This window comes from Cydia strobilella, chromosome 4, assembly GCF_947568885.1.
Source record: "Cydia strobilella chromosome 4, ilCydStro3.1, whole genome shotgun sequence".
NCBI classification, from domain to species: domain Eukaryota; kingdom Metazoa; phylum Arthropoda; class Insecta; order Lepidoptera; family Tortricidae; genus Cydia; species Cydia strobilella.
In genome coordinates, this window is record NC_086044.1 from 9479071 (window position 1) to 9498401 (window position 19331).

At 36.3% G+C, this 19331-nt stretch overlaps 1 protein-coding gene across 2 annotated transcripts; it reads left to right on the plus strand.

The window, feature by feature from the left end:
* Positions 1-4962: 4962 nt before the first annotated feature.
* LOC134740997 (uncharacterized) lies at positions 4963-16209 on the plus strand. 2 transcript variants are annotated; one of them, XM_063673715.1, is made up of 5 exons: positions 4964-5398; positions 5887-6002; positions 6079-6591; positions 7974-8232; positions 12688-12824. In XM_063673715.1, the coding sequence occupies exons 1-4, from the start codon at positions 5077-5079 to the stop codon at positions 8211-8213; spliced, it is 1191 nt and encodes a 396-aa protein (XP_063529785.1). In that variant the 5' UTR covers positions 4964-5076; the 3' UTR covers positions 8214-8232; positions 12688-12824. The 2 variants fall into 2 exon arrangements, with proteins under 2 accessions (XP_063529786.1, XP_063529785.1); XM_063673716.1 differs by lacking the exon at positions 7974-8232 and having other exon boundaries at positions 4963-5398; positions 12688-16209.
* The last annotated feature ends 3122 nt before the right edge of the window (positions 16210-19331 follow it).

The window sequence follows — 19331 nt, forward strand, 5'->3', positions numbered from 1 at the left end:
TAATTATAATTGTTCACAACGTTCTAGAACAAAGTATTTAGATTTATTATTCAGACTGGAATGAGGCCGCGCTCGTATCAACATGTTTAGCCATAATACGAAGCAAAACGACCGTTGGTTCAACGTATGTGCAGTAGACTCTAGACGGCCAAAGCCCAAACCGGCTGTTGAGTGGGAGTGAATTTGCGAGAGATTTTTGTCCCATGAGTGTGAGTGAGAGGACCGGTCAAACGGCATCGCGGCGAAGGCCAATAGTTTGGGGCAGGTAGAGAGGCACTGCACTAGTCGGTCAGCATTCAGCAAGTGCCGAGTGCCGACCGCGCGGCTTATAACAGGCACGGTGCCGTGCCATTCACAATCACAAGTAAACCTCGATTACAATAAGCTTGTCTATTTCACCACACCAGCTTGCAAAGGCTCTCTTGCTTGTTCAAAAACTGATGAAAAAGTTTCATTCTATTCACAAGTGGCAAAGTAATTTGATGCAAATTTTGAGTTGTTTCCTTATAATGCTGGCTGGCAGAATTGACTTTTATTTTATATGATGATTTTGAATGATAAATATTCAATAAACTTTTGGATTTGATTTTGTTTGATGTGAAAAATATTGTTCCACTCGATGGCAAAATTTGTTTAACCTTCGCAACGCTCAAGATTTTCTTTTCGAACCACTCGCTATGCTCGTGGTTCAATTTTGGAATCTTTCGCTTGCACGGGTATCAATATTAATATTAGCACGAGCGGATTAACAGCAACTTTACCTCTTGTAGAACAAATAACTATTGATCTCTACCTATTAGATTCGTAATAATATTATCATCTATATGCACGCTTCGCACGGGTAGTTCAACTAATTTACACAAAACCCTTACAAATTATACATACCTATATAAACCTTTCTCTTTAACCACTCTATCTATTAAAAAACCGCATCAAAATCCGTTGCGTAGTTTTAAAGATCTAAGCATACATAGGGTTAGGGACAGACAGCGGAAAGCGACTTTGTTTTATACTAAGTAGTGATGGTATGGTAGGTATAATCTGAAGCGCTTTCGTAGTTGTAACATCTCAGCATGTGGTGGTTATGCTTTATGCTCGCTATCTCTGTAAGCGTTGTTATGAATAATGCCTTGATAGCCTCCTACATATGTAGCACATATCACACATATGGCATTCAAATCAATAGATTATATGAAGATAGGAACAGGATATTCCCACTAGTTACCAGTGGTAACTACTAGGAATTTTTTCCCCACCTTTTACCACTGGTGTGGGAAGTGGGAAAAAGTAGTTACCACCAAACCGAGTTGGTGATAACTACTGGAAATTGTTTTCCCAGTAGTTACCACTAGTAACAGTTGGGATTGCAGTAAGAAATTTTATTGTTTGATACTTTATTAGTTTGAACAGTCGATTATTATTATTATTAATCGCGACGTATTGAGTTTCTATTAACTTGTTAACATGTATTTTTAAATTAGTTTTACATTAACCGTCAGTAAATTACCTAAACTGTAGGCAGGGAAAGAATAGTAGATTGTGTCACACGGGAGCAAAATGACATATTTACGACGAGGGCGTACGTAAAATCCTGTTCGAAGCGAAGGATTCTATAATTCAATCTTGAGCGTAGTGAGGGATTCTATAATTGAATCCTGAGCGTAGCGACGGATTCTAAAATAAAATTTTGAGCGTAGTGAGGGATTGAAGTGTTAACGCCCAAGGTGGAAATAATTTTGCTACCATGTGACGCATACTGTTTTTCACATCACCTATGAGGAAATTATTATGTTCTAAAATATTAATAACATACAAAAAATAGTATGCAAAAAAGAAAACCATCGTATCCTAGAACAGAAAAGTGCCACTTTGATCCCTCCTAGCAGGGAAGAAAAACGCCACTTTGATCCCTCTTAACGGGGAAGAAAAAGCCCTTTTTCGAATAGGTGATGTGAAAAAGTTGTTTTTTCTGCGAGGGCTGAACTTCAGTACCTATTGAGCAGAAGTACCTACCTAGGACTTGAGTTTTGAGCGTAGTGAGACTCGAAGGCACAACGTGCAATTAAATTTTTACCTGATAATTGAGAACATATTAAACGGATAAGTAGTTCCGACCGAACAGAACATTCTCGTTTGGTGTGCTTCGGTGGAATGCTACAGTGCGATTGGTTGATGAGTTCGCATCGCGCGCGCGATTGTTCGCAACTAGTTGCGTTGGACTGTACGCTTGGCTCGTATTCGTGCACAGCGGTGTCTCTGACAATTCTCTGACACCAGTGACACCACTGTGCTGGCAACATTCTTGGTGCCCGTAAGGCCTCATTCTCACGAGCGCTTTTTCTACGCGCGTTTAAAACGCGTTTGAATGACACAAATGGAAACATGTGTATATTCACACGATGGAGGTAGCGCTTTTTATCAAGCGTTGTTGGATTTTGAACTTTAAGCCTTGGTCTTTAAATCGAATTTAGCGTGCAAGCAGATTCAAGCGCTTTTTAACGCGCGTTGAAAAAGCGCTCGTGTCACTAGGGCCTGTCTATAAGCCCGCTCCAGACTAAGCAACGCGAAGCCGCAAACTCGAGTGTGGAGTCGATTTCGCTAATTAGCGAACTAGACCACACTCGCGTTCGTAGCTTCGCGCTGCGATTCGCGCATGAGTGTGGAGCTGTGGAGGGCCCTCAAGGCAGTGTTGGCCGAAACGTTTATGCAATTAACCATTAACCAGTACAAATTGAACCGTAAACTGTACTCGTGTCCCATATTTCCATGTTTTTCTTTTTTTTTCATGGAAATATGGGAGACTTAGCAACACTGGCGGACGTGTGCGGCAGATCGCACCGTTTTGACGGTTCGGTTCGGTGCGATAGTGTGAAGGCCCACGCCAGTACTACCTATTCCTAGAACTGCTCCAAGGTCACGGTGCGACGCACCCATGAGTAAGAGCGAGAAAGAGTTATCGTTTTTGAAAGCAACGATTTTGACAGCAGAACTGTGCAAATGTTATTTATGCATCATCATTTCATAACCTGTAGACCTCGTCGATGTGATTCCTGTAGACTCCCTCCAGCTTCTCCGCTGGAAAACCCATCGCTATCAGCCGATCTGTGATATCTGGGGTTGCGGGGTTAAGGAAATACATATACGTGATGGAAAGAACAGGTTATTTAACAGTTGTAAAATTTGCAAAGAAAAAAGGCAATTGATTTAACCTTTCATATGTGTGGTGGTCAAAAATCGAACCTCGGTTGTGCTGGATAGAGCAGAAAAAAATCGTACTCAGAAAGACGACTAAAAGTTCGGCTAAGATCCTTATCATACACAGACAATAAGTTTAATATTCTAGTGGGTATATAAGCATGTGTGTCAACTTATCTAGTTTAGGATGACCCTGTTAATGTTGCTATATTTAACTCTTCCTGTATCATTCTTCTGTATCGTTTCGGTATCTTTTCAGATTACACTACTAAATTGTTTTGTTAATTTTTCTGTAAATAAACTTTATTAGTTTAATATTCTAGTAGGTATATAGCATGTGTGTCAACTTTTATCTAGTTTAGGGTGACCTTGGTAATGTTGCTATATTTGACCCTTCCTGTATCATTCTTCTGTAAGTATCGTTTCGGTATCTTTTTAGATTACACTACGAAATTGTTTTGTTAATTTTGCTGTAAATAAACTCCATTAGTGGTTTGTCAACTAGACATTGGCAGTTTAATTGTGCGTCTGCAATAAATGCAAACAGCTAACCAAGAAATTAGGACTTAGTTTCTAAGCTATCCTTTCAGGCATTACTTTTAAATTACAGTCCCTCCACACTCGTACGCGATCGCAGTGATTCGCGCATGAGTGTAAAATGAGGGCTAACGCGTATGAATTCGCCGCTAGGGGCGCTAGTGTAGATGGTGGTCTTTTCCATAGTTCGCAATGTCAAATGTCACTTGTCACTTCAATGACTGACAGCTTTTCTATAGTCTTTTGGACCACCATCAACAGAGGCGCCAACTGGTGAGCAAAAAAACGATAGCCCTTATAACACTAGCACAGTCTGAGCTATCAAAATCGCTGCAGACTTATCTTGGTCTAACTCTATTATACGTATAGCCCGCTCCAGAGTACGCGGCGCGAAGCCGCGAACGCGAGGGTGAAGTCGATTTCGCTGATTAGCGAACTAGACTCCACACTGGCGTTCGCGGCTTCGCGCCGTGATTCGCGCATGAGTGTTGAGGGCCCTTATCATTCACTTAAAAGTCAATCCACATTGCATCCAGCTAGCATGAGGCAACAACTGATCAGTGGTAAATACACGTTTCTATTCAAACGCTTTTTTAACGCGCGTTGAAAAAGCGTTCGTGAATTTAGGCCTAAGTGGCCAAATTGGCCTTGGTGTCCGCACCGCCTGTTTTAATCAGATTGGCGTAAAGTTGTTCCCGTCTGGAGTCGATTTCGCTGATTAGCGAACTAGACTCCACACTCACGTTCGCGGCTTCGCGCCGCGATTTGCGCACGAGTGTGGAGGGCCCTTTATAGTTGGTCAAACAAATCTCTTGTCAGTAGAAAAAGGCGCGAAATTCAAATTGTTTATGGGACGATATCCCTTCGCGCCTACATTTTTTAAATTTGCCGCCTTTTTCTACTGACAAGTTTTGCTTGACCATCTATATGTTTGTAGGCAAAGTCAATCCAGACTACGCGGCGCGTGTAGGTGGAATCGATTTTGCTGATTAGCGAACTAGATTCCACACTCGCGTTCGCGGCTTCGCGCCGCGGTTCGCGCACGAGTGTAGAGAGCCCTCAAGGCAGTGTTGGCCGAAACGTTAATGCAATTAACAATTGACCAGTACAAATTGGACCGTAAACTGTAACCGTCCGTTACGGTTTAATTTGTACTGGTTAATTGCAATTAACGTTCGGTCAACACTGCCTCGAGGTAAGAAAAAAAAAAGGTAGGCAAGGTAATGGAAAATGTGACATTTGTCAATTTATTTTGTCATTTGCCTGGGTGTGTTGAGTTGTGGATTTCAGAAATACTTTATAACTGTTTTCAATATTTATTAAAAGACTATTTAACTGTTCGCTATGAGTAACTTAGAAGAAAATGGAAAAAACCCGCCGATAAGTGATTTAAATGGCAGCATAAACAGTGAAAAACCACGCAAAGATTGGGTAAAATTTGAAGAAGATTCGTCTCTATCTTCGGTGCCTCTGTCGGAGATATCACCACAAGCGGCTGCTGCTATTGTACCCAGCACATCCGAGTCCACAACTTCGGCACATCCAGCAGTATTGAAGACTGAATCGGTGCATGTAAACTTAGAGCGCGGTGACAAATCTGTGGAAGTCGCGCCTCAACCAACGTTAACTAAAAATGTTGAATTTGTTAACATACGTACGGGTTTTTGTAAGTATTCAATTGTTGTTTTATAGTCACGTAGATGGGTTATTCTTGTTGCGTATTATACTGTACATTAGTAATGAAGTGACTCATTTTCAAAACATGGATTTTTGAGGTATTGTTGGGTATACTGTACTTACATAAGCATTATAGTTAGTCAACAATAGGCAGTTTTAACCACTTAGCATAGTAGATAAAGTTCTTTCAAAATATGTGTAAAATACACATTCACACAAGGCAGAATCACAAGGCCTAAGAAACAGCTTGATGGATATAAAAACAAATCAATCTACCATTACTGCTTATTTTTATTGTCCAATATGGTTCAGTAAAACTGGTTAGCTGTATTTGTGTCAACTTGTTAATGCTAACCTAGCATTTATTTACTTAGATGTTATGTGGACCATCAAATATTTCATTTATTCAACTAAACTGAACAAGAAGAATGTTTTATAAATAAAATAACTCTCTGATTGCACCCATTCTTTTAACAGCGAATGGGGACATCATAGTAACGATACTTCCATCAAATACCAAGTGGCCATGGGTTACAGCAGCACGCTTCAGACCCGAATTAGTTCCTGAAGAACTCATGGCTCAAGGACTTACTGTATGTTATAAATTTTGTACATCCATAATCGTGTAACAAAATCATACATGATATTAAATTGTGTTTCATTTTTCAGCTTACTGTTGAAGAATATGTCCATGCCATGGAATTACTTGTAAATGATGCCCGCTTCACTCTGTACAATATCTGCTACAAGCGTGTTCTTGTTTGTTGGATAACACTTGCATTTCTGGTGCTCCTAGCTCTACTCTTTTCTGGATTGACAGGTCTCTTACTCTTTTCCCTCGGTGTCTTATGGCTAGTACTTAATGCTGCTGCTATATTCCTTTGTATGTGGATAAAATTAACTCTTTCAAAGGGCCTGGAGCAATGTCTGGCAAGTGTGAATAAGTTGCTAAATAAACATAAATTGATATTGGCCTTGGATGATCGAGGAAAGATATCTTGCCATAAAGTTAATCTTTGTTTCATTTACTTTGATTCTGGTCCATGTGTGGCTCATATTCAGCAGTTTATTGAGAGTGAAGAGGGCAAAACTATAATGCAAGGCTGGGAACACAGACTTGATGTGTCGGCAAATGATATCGTCATTCAAGGAAGTCAGTCAACTAGGTTGTCTCGGAAACAGGTATGTTAACCTAGTTCGGTAAATGAATTTATTTAGAGTCAATAATTTGTAACGTGTGCGTGGGACGGAATGTAATTTTATTGTTCCCTGGTATTGGATCAAGTGGATGTATGCCATATCCTTAACATTCTCATGCTATTACAAACAATATTACAAACAAACAATATGCTATCGCTACTTAATAAGCTAAAAATCTTACATGCTCCAATGTTTAACTATGCTTAAGTTTTATCTCTTAAATCTTAACCCATTTATTCATAGCTTAGGGATTAGCTTTTTATTTATTTAACATACTTGAATGAAATTAACATGGTTTCAAATATATAAGCACAGTATCCACCACCACCACTAATCATCTTTAATTCACTATTTATAATGCTTATTATTAATTGTTTATTTATTGAATAGAAAACAACATCAATTGTATTATTACTCAATGGGCTTTATTTATTGTTAATTCATGACACTGATTAGTGGTGGGCAATTTCTGAAACATCACTAGTTCCCTAACTATGAAGTATTTACACTTTTGCAAATTTCGGCTAAGTTAAAGAAATGTTCTTTACCAAACCATTTAAATAACGTATAACATTTCCCTTACTTCTAACATCAATAGAGCAGATTGTAATTAGAAAATTCGACTATAAGACATACAATTTCTAAGACATGCATGGCTATGGATGAACTATGTTAGAGAGTAGCCTAAAATAACAGACATGTATTTGTTTAGCTGCCCAATCTCAACCTATTGGGAGAAATTGTCTTCCAAAGTACTGAAAAGTGTCCCACCCTACTTAGTTAGTGCTTACGTAAATACGTAATAATTGAAAGGCCCCTAACATAATCCCAATAATGCTTAATAGTTTCCTTACTGGGCTGGAAAGTCAGTGCCTCAGTGCCTACTTACGCCAGTTTTCTTGCGGTTAAGATATGTTGCCAAGCGGACCTTAGGCTCCAGTGAGATGTGGAAAAAAGCTGGGACAACTTGAGAGTTGATGAGTTAACTAATATTGCTGTGGGCACACTACACAATACAAGGTGTGTGGTGATAGGTGATAATAAACACCAAGGTTTTCCAGCCAGCAACGAATACTAAATATTTATTTAAAGTAACACTATGACATTCATGTTAATTGTAGGTATCATCATGCCATTCTATTCCAATTATTGCTGCATCTGTCAGGACAGACGTATACAGTATTAAGTACTTACTAACATAAGAAGTTTAAGAAATTATACCTATACAGACTCCTACTAATCTTGTAAATAACGCCTGCGCATATTAATAATCTCTTTAGCGGTTTGGTAACACTTAGGTAACACATAATATATACTATTATATTTAGTATTGTGGTGGGTAAGAAAAGCATATGAATGTGCAGGCTATGGCAGACCAGTTGTACCTCCGGTACCTGCAGCGGTGGGGCAAAGACTTCCTTCGGCGTCGGCTCGACTGGACCCTAGACGAGGAGGCCGGGAACCCCGCGGCGCCGCGCCACTTAACACAAGCGCTTTGTCCCTGTCAATATGTCGAGGAGATTTTGAGGAATAAAGAGCCGAGAGACACGCGAGCCTGTTGCCCGACCTGCAACAGCTGGCTCAGGCGCCGCGGGCTCGACTGACCAAACAGCTTTCAGTTTGGCAAGTCTGATTTTGACCTATACCTTGTAGTTGAATGATTTGTATTGTTTTGTGTAGTTCGTTTAGGATAATCTTCTTAAAGCACCCTTAAAACAATGCTATTAAAAGTATTGAATGGAAGGTTAACCGAAAATTAAGAAGAGAATGACCTCTACAAGTCAGTCGACTCAGTCGTCTTTTACTCGTTGTAAATAGTCGTTACAATCATTTTGAAGAAGCAACAAATTATCGACGCGACTGTAGCTCTTTCCCTTACCAGTTCATAGGCATAGATAGGCAAAGACATTAGGTACTTGATTTGAATACACCCCCCCTAAGTGGGTACCTGACAACTTGAGAATGGTTATTTGAAAACTGAAATGAATGCCCTTGTTCTTTTATTGAACTTGTACTTCTATTGGCCATAGAGATAGATAACCTGTTGAAACTTTAAGGTGGTTGTAACGACTTTTTACTACGTAGTCATTAGGGAGGTACGGTGTTTCCGGTTAACCTTTCAATTGTTTTTATATGGCTCTTTCCTCGTCCACGAAGGTCGAAGTATTTAGCAGATGGCGCCAGCATAGCTTGCCCAATTGCAGCTTGTCAATCCCTAGAATTGTGTAAAAAAAAATCATGGAATTTTATGCCCAGGATGCCAGCCCTTTAACCCATATCTGTTAGAAAAAGGGGCAAGATATGATGGCGCCGTCTATGCAAACCTTTGACAGTTGCCAACCCCATTCCGCGATAAAATATAATAGCGCCCTTAAGTGGAGTATCTAACAGAATACTATGCACTCGACTTCTGTATGGTGGCACATGTTGGTCTGCCAAATATAATTATTATAGATTTAAATTAACGTGAGAAATATAACAATCCGCCTCGTCTCGATTAACTATCGTTCGCGAAGCCTCATTTGGATACGATCAACTCGACTGTGGCACTGTAAGCGGAAGGTTGCTACAACTTTGGGAACAAATCATATTATTTTACTAAATATTTATGGCTTTTCATCACAGAAGGGTCGTTATGCTTCAAGTGCAATAAGTACGTTTCCATGTGAAATTTCAACAGAAATTCTGATAGAAACCAAAGAGGGATATAATAAGATAGAGCAGTACTGTCATAGTAAATTTTGTAACCACATAAAATTCACTGCCATCTATCGATACACTTTAAAACTAAAAATGAAGATTTATAAAAATACGATATAATGTATTTAAATATGGATATGTGATTTTTTTATTTGCATTAATTATTTTTATATGATTTGACCCATGTCCTTTCACTGATATGCGTTTAAATTGTTAAATAACAAACGAAACCGTCAACGCCATCTATACGACAGTAGGCCAAAGCTAGTGGCGCCCTCTGATCAAGAATCAAATTTTCTTGATTTTCGAGGCACGTTTTTTCCTTAGACTGTATCCATCTATTACGGAGATATCTATCTTTGTAGAAACGTACTTATTGCAGATGAAGCATAAGGACCCTGATGGAAAGCCACATTTTGATTTGTGTTTTTTAAGTTGTCACACTACTCTACTATATACAATATCAGGTGTTCACGAGGAAACCGAAAGATTTTAACCACGCCTTTCTGAGGCCAAAAGAAGGAAAAAATGTAATAAGTTAGGTCGAATTCGTAAAAAAAAAATTTTTTTTGTTTTTTTTTTTTAGATTTTTTTAATGTATTTGTACATAAAAAGTAAATGTTATTGGTAAACTTGTCACTTAAAATGGACTTTTTACTTTTTTTTCGTAAAACCAAGTTTTTACAGTGTTACGACTTGTCACTTTTTGACATCTATCAATAAGGATACCAAAGATAGATATAACTCCGTAATAGATGGATACAGTCTAAGGAAAAAACGTGCCTCGAAAATCACGAAAATTTGACTCTCGATCAGATGGCGCCAGTACCTTTGGCCTACTCTCGTATAGAGGGCGTTGACGGTTTCGTTTGTTATTTAACAATTTTAACGCATATCAGTGAAAGAACATGGGTCAAAATAATAAAAATAATTAATGCAAATAAAAAAAAAACATTTATCCTTATTATATTTAAATACATTTTATCGTATTTTTATAAATCTTCATTTTTAGTTTTAAAGTGTGTCGATAGATGGCAGTGAATTTACTGTGCTTACAAAATTTACTATGACAGTACCGCTCTATAATATTATATCCTCTTTGAGGATACTTACGAGTAGACTACGTCCCATAGTGGCAACATCGCCATCAAAAATGCGTTTTCCACTATGTAACAATAAACCCTTGTTTTTTTTTAAATTGGTATTAACTCTGAAACTAGGAGAATTACAGAAAAGTTTATAGGACATTTTAGTGTTTAAATATGATCAGGAATATGCTGTTAAAAATATTCGGTTTCCTCATGTTACACCGTGTATATATAAATTATAAACTACTATGCGCCCTGGATCTCTAGGTTAATCCAGGGCGTTAGCCGCGTAATAAGTTGAAGCTGAAGACCCGGGTTCGAATCCGGCCTCCGCCACTGGAGGGCTTGGTCACTTTTTAGGGTTCTGTACCAAAAAGGTACAAAGGGAACCCTTATGGTGCGACTCTGTCCGTCCGTCTGTCACATTGCTAAATATCTCGAGAACTACTTAAACTATTGATTTGAAATTTGGAATACATATTTATGAACAACGCTAACCCAGACACATTGAAAGTGAATTTTTATTTATTAATTATAGAAAATGTCCAATATAAAGAGGGGGCAAAACTTTAAAATCTAGTTACGAGGTCAAGTGGGTCAAGATATCATTTGAAAGAGCTCAAATTGAACATTACAAAACTATTTTTTTTCGTAGTGAAAAAAAAACTTATGAAGGAAAAAATAACCCCCCTCCCCCTTATCTCCGATGTTTACTAACGAAAAAATATGTTTTTTTTTTTCGTAATAATCACATTATCATAAATATTACAGGAAAAATATAATCACGTCTATGTAGAAAACTTTTTTTTAATATCAAAGAACATTTACTAATTTCATTTGCAATTTACGGGTGTTTATTATTCTTGAAATTTCTATAAGATTACACTAAAAACACCTTCTTTTAAAATAAGTTAAAAATTGTTGAAATCGGTTCGAATGATAAAGAATTATCCCTGGAAAACCAACATACGTACATGTCGCGCAAATTAGTTAGCCAATTTGCCGATAGATGGCGCTGTACACTATTATGCTTAGCAGTTGCGCTTCTGGTCAAGTCTTTCGTGATTATACCTAGCAAAGATAGATATAACTCCGTAATAGATGGATACAGTAAGGAAAAAACGTGCCTCGAAAATCAAGAAAATTTTATTCTCGATCAGATGGCGCCATTACCTTTGACCTACTCTCGAATAGATGGCGTTTTGTTTGTTATTTAACAATTTTTACGCATATCAGTAAAAGAACATGGGTCAAAATCATGTGAAAATAATTAAAGCAAATAAAAAAAAAACATTTATCCATATATAAATACATTTCTTGATACTTTTATTTTTAGTTTTAATCGTGTGTCGATAAATGGCAGTGAATTTACTGGGCACAAAATTTACTATGACAGTACCGATCTATCCTATTATATCCTCTTTGTACCTAGTTACATGAGAAAATTGAAAGAAGAAAAGTGTACGGAACCCTCGGTGCGGGCGCGACTTAAACGAACTCTCATTTGACCGGTTTTTCTTCTAGTTACACATCTATTTCAGTTTATAATTTACATATGGATGGTTAGCTAGTTCGCGTTTTTTCACTTTAATTTAATACATATTTTGAGCCAAATGTGTTGTACTGCTGCATTTCTCTATCGATCTTAATCTAACTTTAGCTCATATCATAAGTATCCAAGTACAAACTTATGTAAATGATAAGTAAGGATTGTAAACTGCAAATCTTCATACAAAGATGTATTTCTAATAATTAGCATGGTGGCTGTAGTTAATAAGTACATTATTTCATACGATCTATCACGAATTATGACACCAGAAAATTATTGCAAAACGTTTACCGAAGTAATTTTTCGACACATTCATAAATCGGAAAAAAACCAAGACAAGGTTACTATTATTTCAAGTTCAAAAATCGATTTAATTTAACCTTAATAGTCATCTTCCCTATGGTGTTTATACTGATTTAAAAAATTGGAAATAAATTTATGCAAAAATATGATTGAATGCCATGTAAACAGAAGTAACTGATAAATTATGGTGAAGTATACGATATTGCAGTCTAATGAACAACACGCCCACTAGCGTTTACTGAGATTAGCAGTTTTTATTATTTGTTGTTTTGCTTAATATGCTCAATTGCTTAATATGTCTTCTTGAATCGACCAACAATCCTGCTCGTTCAGCGTAGGTATTTACTCTCCATGAGGATGTATATCGTATGTGTTGTTATGAAATTAAAATGTTTGTATGTTAAAGCTATTAATTTAACCAAGCATAATCTCCTACAGGAAAGAGGTGCGCTTCTTTATTTGCGGTACGTGGGGCGATGGGGCGCCATGGCTGTCAAAAACAGACTTAATCTCAGCAGCACCGTGCCCGGCCGCCATGGTGAGAAATACGTCTGCCCTTGCCAGTTCGTAGAGGAGCACCTTAAATGCAAGCCACCGGCTGGCATTGCAAAGTTTTTCATGTTACCGAATCAGAATGTTCAACTGTTTTAAAAGTGTTGTTGTATTATTGAATCCGTCCAATGTATGTTGTATATAACATATCAGCATATCACATAGGTTAAGAAAACTTTTATGAATATAATTGTTATAGCCGTTATAGGTATCAATAAGTTATTATGTGCCCTTATCTATTTAATATTTATTGACCCGAAATGTTGAACGTCCCTAACCATTAATTTAAGCTCTAACGGGTTATATATTATACATATTTAATAGTTATATTTATGGATAGATATTGGTATTTATGGACAGTATTACCATATAATAATGACTGATCTCTGTGAAAAGATGTGTTGCTCCTAAATACATTTCACGGGGTACCTTTAGGTAGGTACTGCAAGGTTTCAGTCCCATATGTTTTGTAATGAATTGGACCTCTCTGTCTCTCTGACATATTGCCTTTAATTAATCTCTTTACCGTGTAATACTGATACATTACCTGCTGTTCACTTCTTCAATGAGTATGATTTCATACTTTATTTAAATGCTATTGGTACATTGTTTATGGTGTTCAAACTGTCCCACCATACTTATTTATACATAGTATTCTTAACTCATATGTAGAAACGCACAAGTTAATAATTACTATTATAAATAGATCTCTAAGCAAAAAACGTAAATATTTTACTTTTATTTATACATATGTCAACAAATTGCAATATGTACCTCTAAAAACCATATGAATAATATCTTTATTTTATGATTTGTTAACCCTGAAAATAGTAAAAATGTATATGAAATGTACGTAAATGCGAATTTGTTCGCCGCTTTCACTATTAAGAAGTGGAGACGACAAAAGAAAATTTTATAAGCGTATTAATACGTAATTATTAAAAACCCCTTGTAAATATTAATAGGTTTGGTATCGAATATTTATGCATTTGTGGCCATAATTATCTAAAAGCCATTGTATATAATATAATATACTGTTTAACTAAACTTCATTAAGAAAAAACCACTCTAGGTGGAATAGTGTAAGATACCCCATATTATGGATTTAATTTTTTTGAATAATATTAGGGAGAGTTTCATATTCAGCAAAACATTGGTGGCAAGTATGTGGACATAGGTCTTCAAAACTAAAGTAGGTAACCCAAACAAATCATATTTGTTTCGCTTAATGCAGCTCTAAGCGTGTATATTTCAAATATAACGTATATTGTAAAACAAAGCTGCTCTGTACGGTTTTTTAAGCATAAATATGCATTAATTATTTCTTTATAACTATCTAATGTCGGATATTTTGTTATGGTATTTTATCGGTATTATTATTCTATAAACTCTGTGTTAGATTAAGGCCGTTCCATCGGTTTGCCGCTGTCACTGTCACATTTCGCAAGAAAGAACGGGAAAGATCATGCGCGTCAAGTGTCAATTTTGATCGATTTTTTCCACGTCTACGAATATTAACGCCTCCTAGAAAAACTTGATCATATAAGGAGATTTTTCGCCTTCTGGCTCAGGGAACCGCCTTAAGTTGAGATTGAACATAAATTACATATAGTGGTAATACTTTTTCACCTCAGCAGCTCGAACAGGCCTACTTTCGTCACTCCCTGGAGTGAGGAAAGTGCGACTTTCCTCACTCCAGGGAGTATAACAATGTAGCTTTTTAATTTAGTGAAGGCCATGAACTTCATACTTTTATTACATTTTTTTTATGGTATGGTATGGTTTGGTATGGTATGGTATCGTATCGTATCGTATCGTATGGTACATATTATAATACTTTTTTTTCTGTTTCTTCTGTGTAATTCGAAATACATTTTAACCTTTAATATGTTCTCACTACTGAGGTGAAAAATTATGTGTGCAACACGAGAGCAAAGTTATTTTACATCTCGTGTTTTTGAGTCCCTCGCTACGCTCAAGATTCTACCTTAGAATCTTTCGCTTTCTCGGGACTCAAAATAAACACTCGCAAGAAAAACCAACTTTCCTCTCTTGTTGCACAAATAACTATTGTAACCCCGTATAAAGTAAGTAGTTAGTTGTATTGTAAGTAATACATATTTCTACGCCGATAGAGGCAGAATATGACGCACTTATTGTAATTTGACCATCTTTGTACCATATTCTATGAAATAAACATTTGTATTTGTAAAACGGGTAAAAAATATGTTTTTGCGATAACGGGAGAAGTTATTCACTCATTATTCGTGAACACCTATAGTATCTATAGAATTCATTCATGGTTAGGTATTCTAATAAATACACATACCTACTTTAGACGAGTGTATAAAAAAATCTCGAAAAAACTTAACTTTTTTTGGTTCGGTAGTTAAGGGTTCCAATTAACCCTCCGCTGAATGACCGGCCGCCTGTATGTCTGTAACCCGGGCTATATTGCTTGTAATGTGTTAGGGTCGTCAGGGCAAATATGGCTGCGTCACTTTCTCTTAAAAAAAAAAAAAGATGCAACATGAATATTTCGGAGTAAATTTTTTCGTAATTGTATGAAGGTAGGTACGGAAACCTCCATTTTGCGTGATTCAACGTGCACTTGGCCGGCTTTTTAAATTAACTATAGCTACTTACACAGTAAAACTCGATTAATTTATTAGTTTTATTACATTTTATTTTTTATTGATTTTTTTTCGACTGAATTTAGATCACAATCTAATGCAGCTAGTCAGTGATTTTTTTCTCTTAAAAATATTAGCCAAATCTCATAAATGTTGTTTTAAAATTTTAGCTAAGAAAAAAGTAATATATTTTGAGCTGGATTGTTTTTTAAACATAAATACTTTACATAATTATTCACGATGAATTTATTGTTAAAATATATACCTACAGTACGTGTTACCTTTACTAATAACAAGGTGTTTTTATAAGAATATAATAAATACTATGTATCTTTATATAAATAAATTACATTTTATATTTTAATGTCTATAAATTATTACAGTCGTAGTAGCAATAATACAATGTTTGGTGCAAAATTGTTAGTTGTGGAATATTATATTTAAAATTGCAGTTAAATTCAATGATAGAGATAACTGACCCCCCTCCCCCCCTGCATAGAAATTCGTTAGCAGGGGGGTCAGTTATCCCTGCAGGTTACTGTACCTACATTGTAGTTTTCTACTTAGCTCCAGCGTGAAAGTGGTGTGTCTATATTAATGTAATATAAAAATATCTGCTCATATTTAGTATGTGAATGGATGTTTGAATAAGTCTTAATACATTCCGTCCAAATTTGTAAAAGTACTTAAAATGTTAGAATTAAGCAATAAAATTCCTTATACACCTATATTTATGTAACTTTTAAAGAAATACATAATACTTTTTACTATTTAAGACCGTTTTATTACATGTCCATCAAAGCTATCTAGTACTTACGGATTACGGACCTTATCTTATTGTGGAATGAGTCCAGTAGGTTGCATTGGTTATTTCACAGTATACGTGTATAGTATAACCAGACGAGTTTGGTTATAGTTAGTTTTTTATTTATTTTTGACGAGTGTATAAAAAATCTCGATACCGGTAACCAAATTAGTTTTGAAACTTTTGAACCCTAAACGACTCAACAATAGGCTATTTGACTAATTTTTGAAAATGGTTTTAATTGATTGTTTATGACTTAATAATTACACTACATTGATATTTCCGTGAAATTTCCTGTATTAAATATAAAAAAACAATGTTAAAGTTTATTTATTTTGAACGCGCCTTAAACGCTGTTTTTGCAAAGGGGCTAATCACGTGACACGTGTGACGTCACTCGCGAGTAAACTCAGTCAATGACCTTAGTAAATCTTATGGTTTATGTGCATTGAATTGATTATTTCACTGTAAAATGGTGTATAGTGCCGCAATGTTCAAGTACGACTATAAAAAATCCAGATAAATTGTTTGTTTCCGTTCCAACGAATCCCAAAAAAAGAAAAATGTGGTTAAAACTAGCGCGAAGAGACCCAAAGAGCATTTTAGCGCATACAAATGTTTTTATGTGTGAAGACCACTTCGATGTAAGTAATATTTAACTGTAAATAAATATGATAGTTAAAGCAGCGGATTTTGTTGTATTTAACCGTTAAATTTTAACGAAACAAGATCTAGGTATTTAATGTATTACTACATAACCTCATAACATAGCTCTTTCAGCATTAGTAGGTAGTTAGTAGCATACTTTTTCTTTCAAACTAAAGTGCAGTATGGAGATACTATTCTCATCATCGTATTCTATATATATATCGTCGTCGTATTCGTATCATCGAAATCGAAATGTTCGTAAATAAATAATTTTTACGTATACTCACACAGCTGTTTTTACATTTCTAAGTTCCGCAGCATAGTAATCCGGATTATCTTTAAAGAAAAGTTTAACCATTAATGCGTCTATGTCTGGTAGGTTGCCGCTATCAGCTTTCACATATTTCGGCTCCATTTTGAGATTCTTATGAATATTGTGCTACTAGATATATGGATAAATCGGAAAATATCAGAAAACTGTGGAACAATAACTAAAATTAACTAAATACAAATAAAACAGTTAAAACACTCAAGGCAATCAAGAATGTTTACCCGCGTGTGACGTCATCCGAGCGTTGACCAATCACAGAGCGTTCACGTCCCTGATGAAATTTCAAAAAATATTAAATTTTCTTTCGTTTATATTCCAAAAACTAAACATAATTTACATTCAAATATAGTGAAATATACTTTATTAGTTTATTAATCTTTCAGGATGATAGCAATTCGTTATATATTTTTAATGTTGTCAAATACCCTATTAAAATAAGCAACCGTATGTACTTCTCTATAGTAACGGAGTAGTCTAACCCATAGACACACTGAAATGTGTTTGTTCACAATTGTAAGTAAAGGCGATTACCTATATTCACGCCTATTGTCAATGCGTTAGAGTGCGTGTTCAGATATTTTTGAACGCCTCGACCGCTCCGATATATCTTTAAAGCCAGCCACACTGGTGCGCGAAGCCGCGATCGCGAGTGTGGAGTCGATTTCTCAGATCTGCGACGCCCGCTCCACACTCGCGTTCGCGGCTTCGCACACGAGTGTGGAGCAGTTTAACCTTTTGGACGCCAATGACGGATATATCGGCACAGCAGGTCCAATGCCAAAGACTGATTGATCCGTTACAGACCAACATAGACCTACGTGTATCTGCATAAAGTTAAATTTCAGTTTTGACAATTCGGTGGCGTCCGAGTGACAGCTTTTGTGTTTGACACGGCGTCGAAAAGGTTAACAGAAAAAACCGGCCAAGTGCAAGTCGGACTCTCGCACGAAGGGTTCCGTACCATTACGGAAAAAAACAGTTTAAATATTTATATTATTCTGTTTTTAGCATTTGTTGTTATAGCGGCAACAGAAATACATCATCTGTGAAAATTTCAACTGTCTAGCCATCACGGTTCATGAGATACAGCCTGGTGACAGACAGACAGACGTACGGACAGCGGAGTCTTAGTAATAGGGTCCCGTTTTTACCCTTTGGGTACGGAACCCTAAAAAACATGCCTCGATTTTGACAGCTTTTGCAGATGTTACTGTACGACCCCCCGTACATTATGCGGTAACTCTTGTAGTCCCATTTTATCCTCGCGTCCCACATTGGACCTCGCTTCGCTCGAAACCGATAAATAGTTCTCGGCGAATAAAATGGGTTGTTTGATATATGCTCTTGTCGTACAATCTACTATTGTACTTGTATCGATAACCTACAAAAGAAAACTGTAGTAGCACTTACTATCACCAAAGAGGATATAATAAGATAGAGCGGTACTGACATAGTAAATTTTGTAACCACTGTAAATTCACTGCCATCTATCGACATACTTTAAAACTAAAAATGAAGATTTATAAAAATACGTTAAAATGTATTTAATTATGGATAAATGATTTTTTTATTTGCATTAATTATTTTTATATGATTTTGACCCATGTTCTTTCACTGATATGCGTTAAAATTATATAACAAACGAAGCCGTCAACTCTATACGAGAGTAGGCCAAAGCTAGTGGCGCCATCTGATCGAGAATCAAATTTTCGTGATTTTCGAGGCATGTTGTTTCCTTAGACTGTATCCATCTATTATGAAGTTATATCTATCTTTGCTATCACGTTGCGGAAAAAAATATCTAGTTAGACCAACCAAGTTAAGTTGGCAGCGGTTTTGATAGCACAGACTGTGTAAGTGTTATTTTAAACGTCATAATTTCATAGAAGTTTGACTTCTAAAATAACACTGGCACAGTCTGAGCTATCAAAATCGCTGCCAACTTCGCTTGGTATAACTGTAACTCGAACACTTTACGGCCATAGAGAGCTAAGAATAGAAGCGTAAAGTAGTTACTTAAGTTTGGTAATATATTTCATATGAAAAAGTACCTTCAGCTAGATTTTGATGAACCAGCAGTATCCTTTTTTTGTTCAGACATGTTATCATAAAA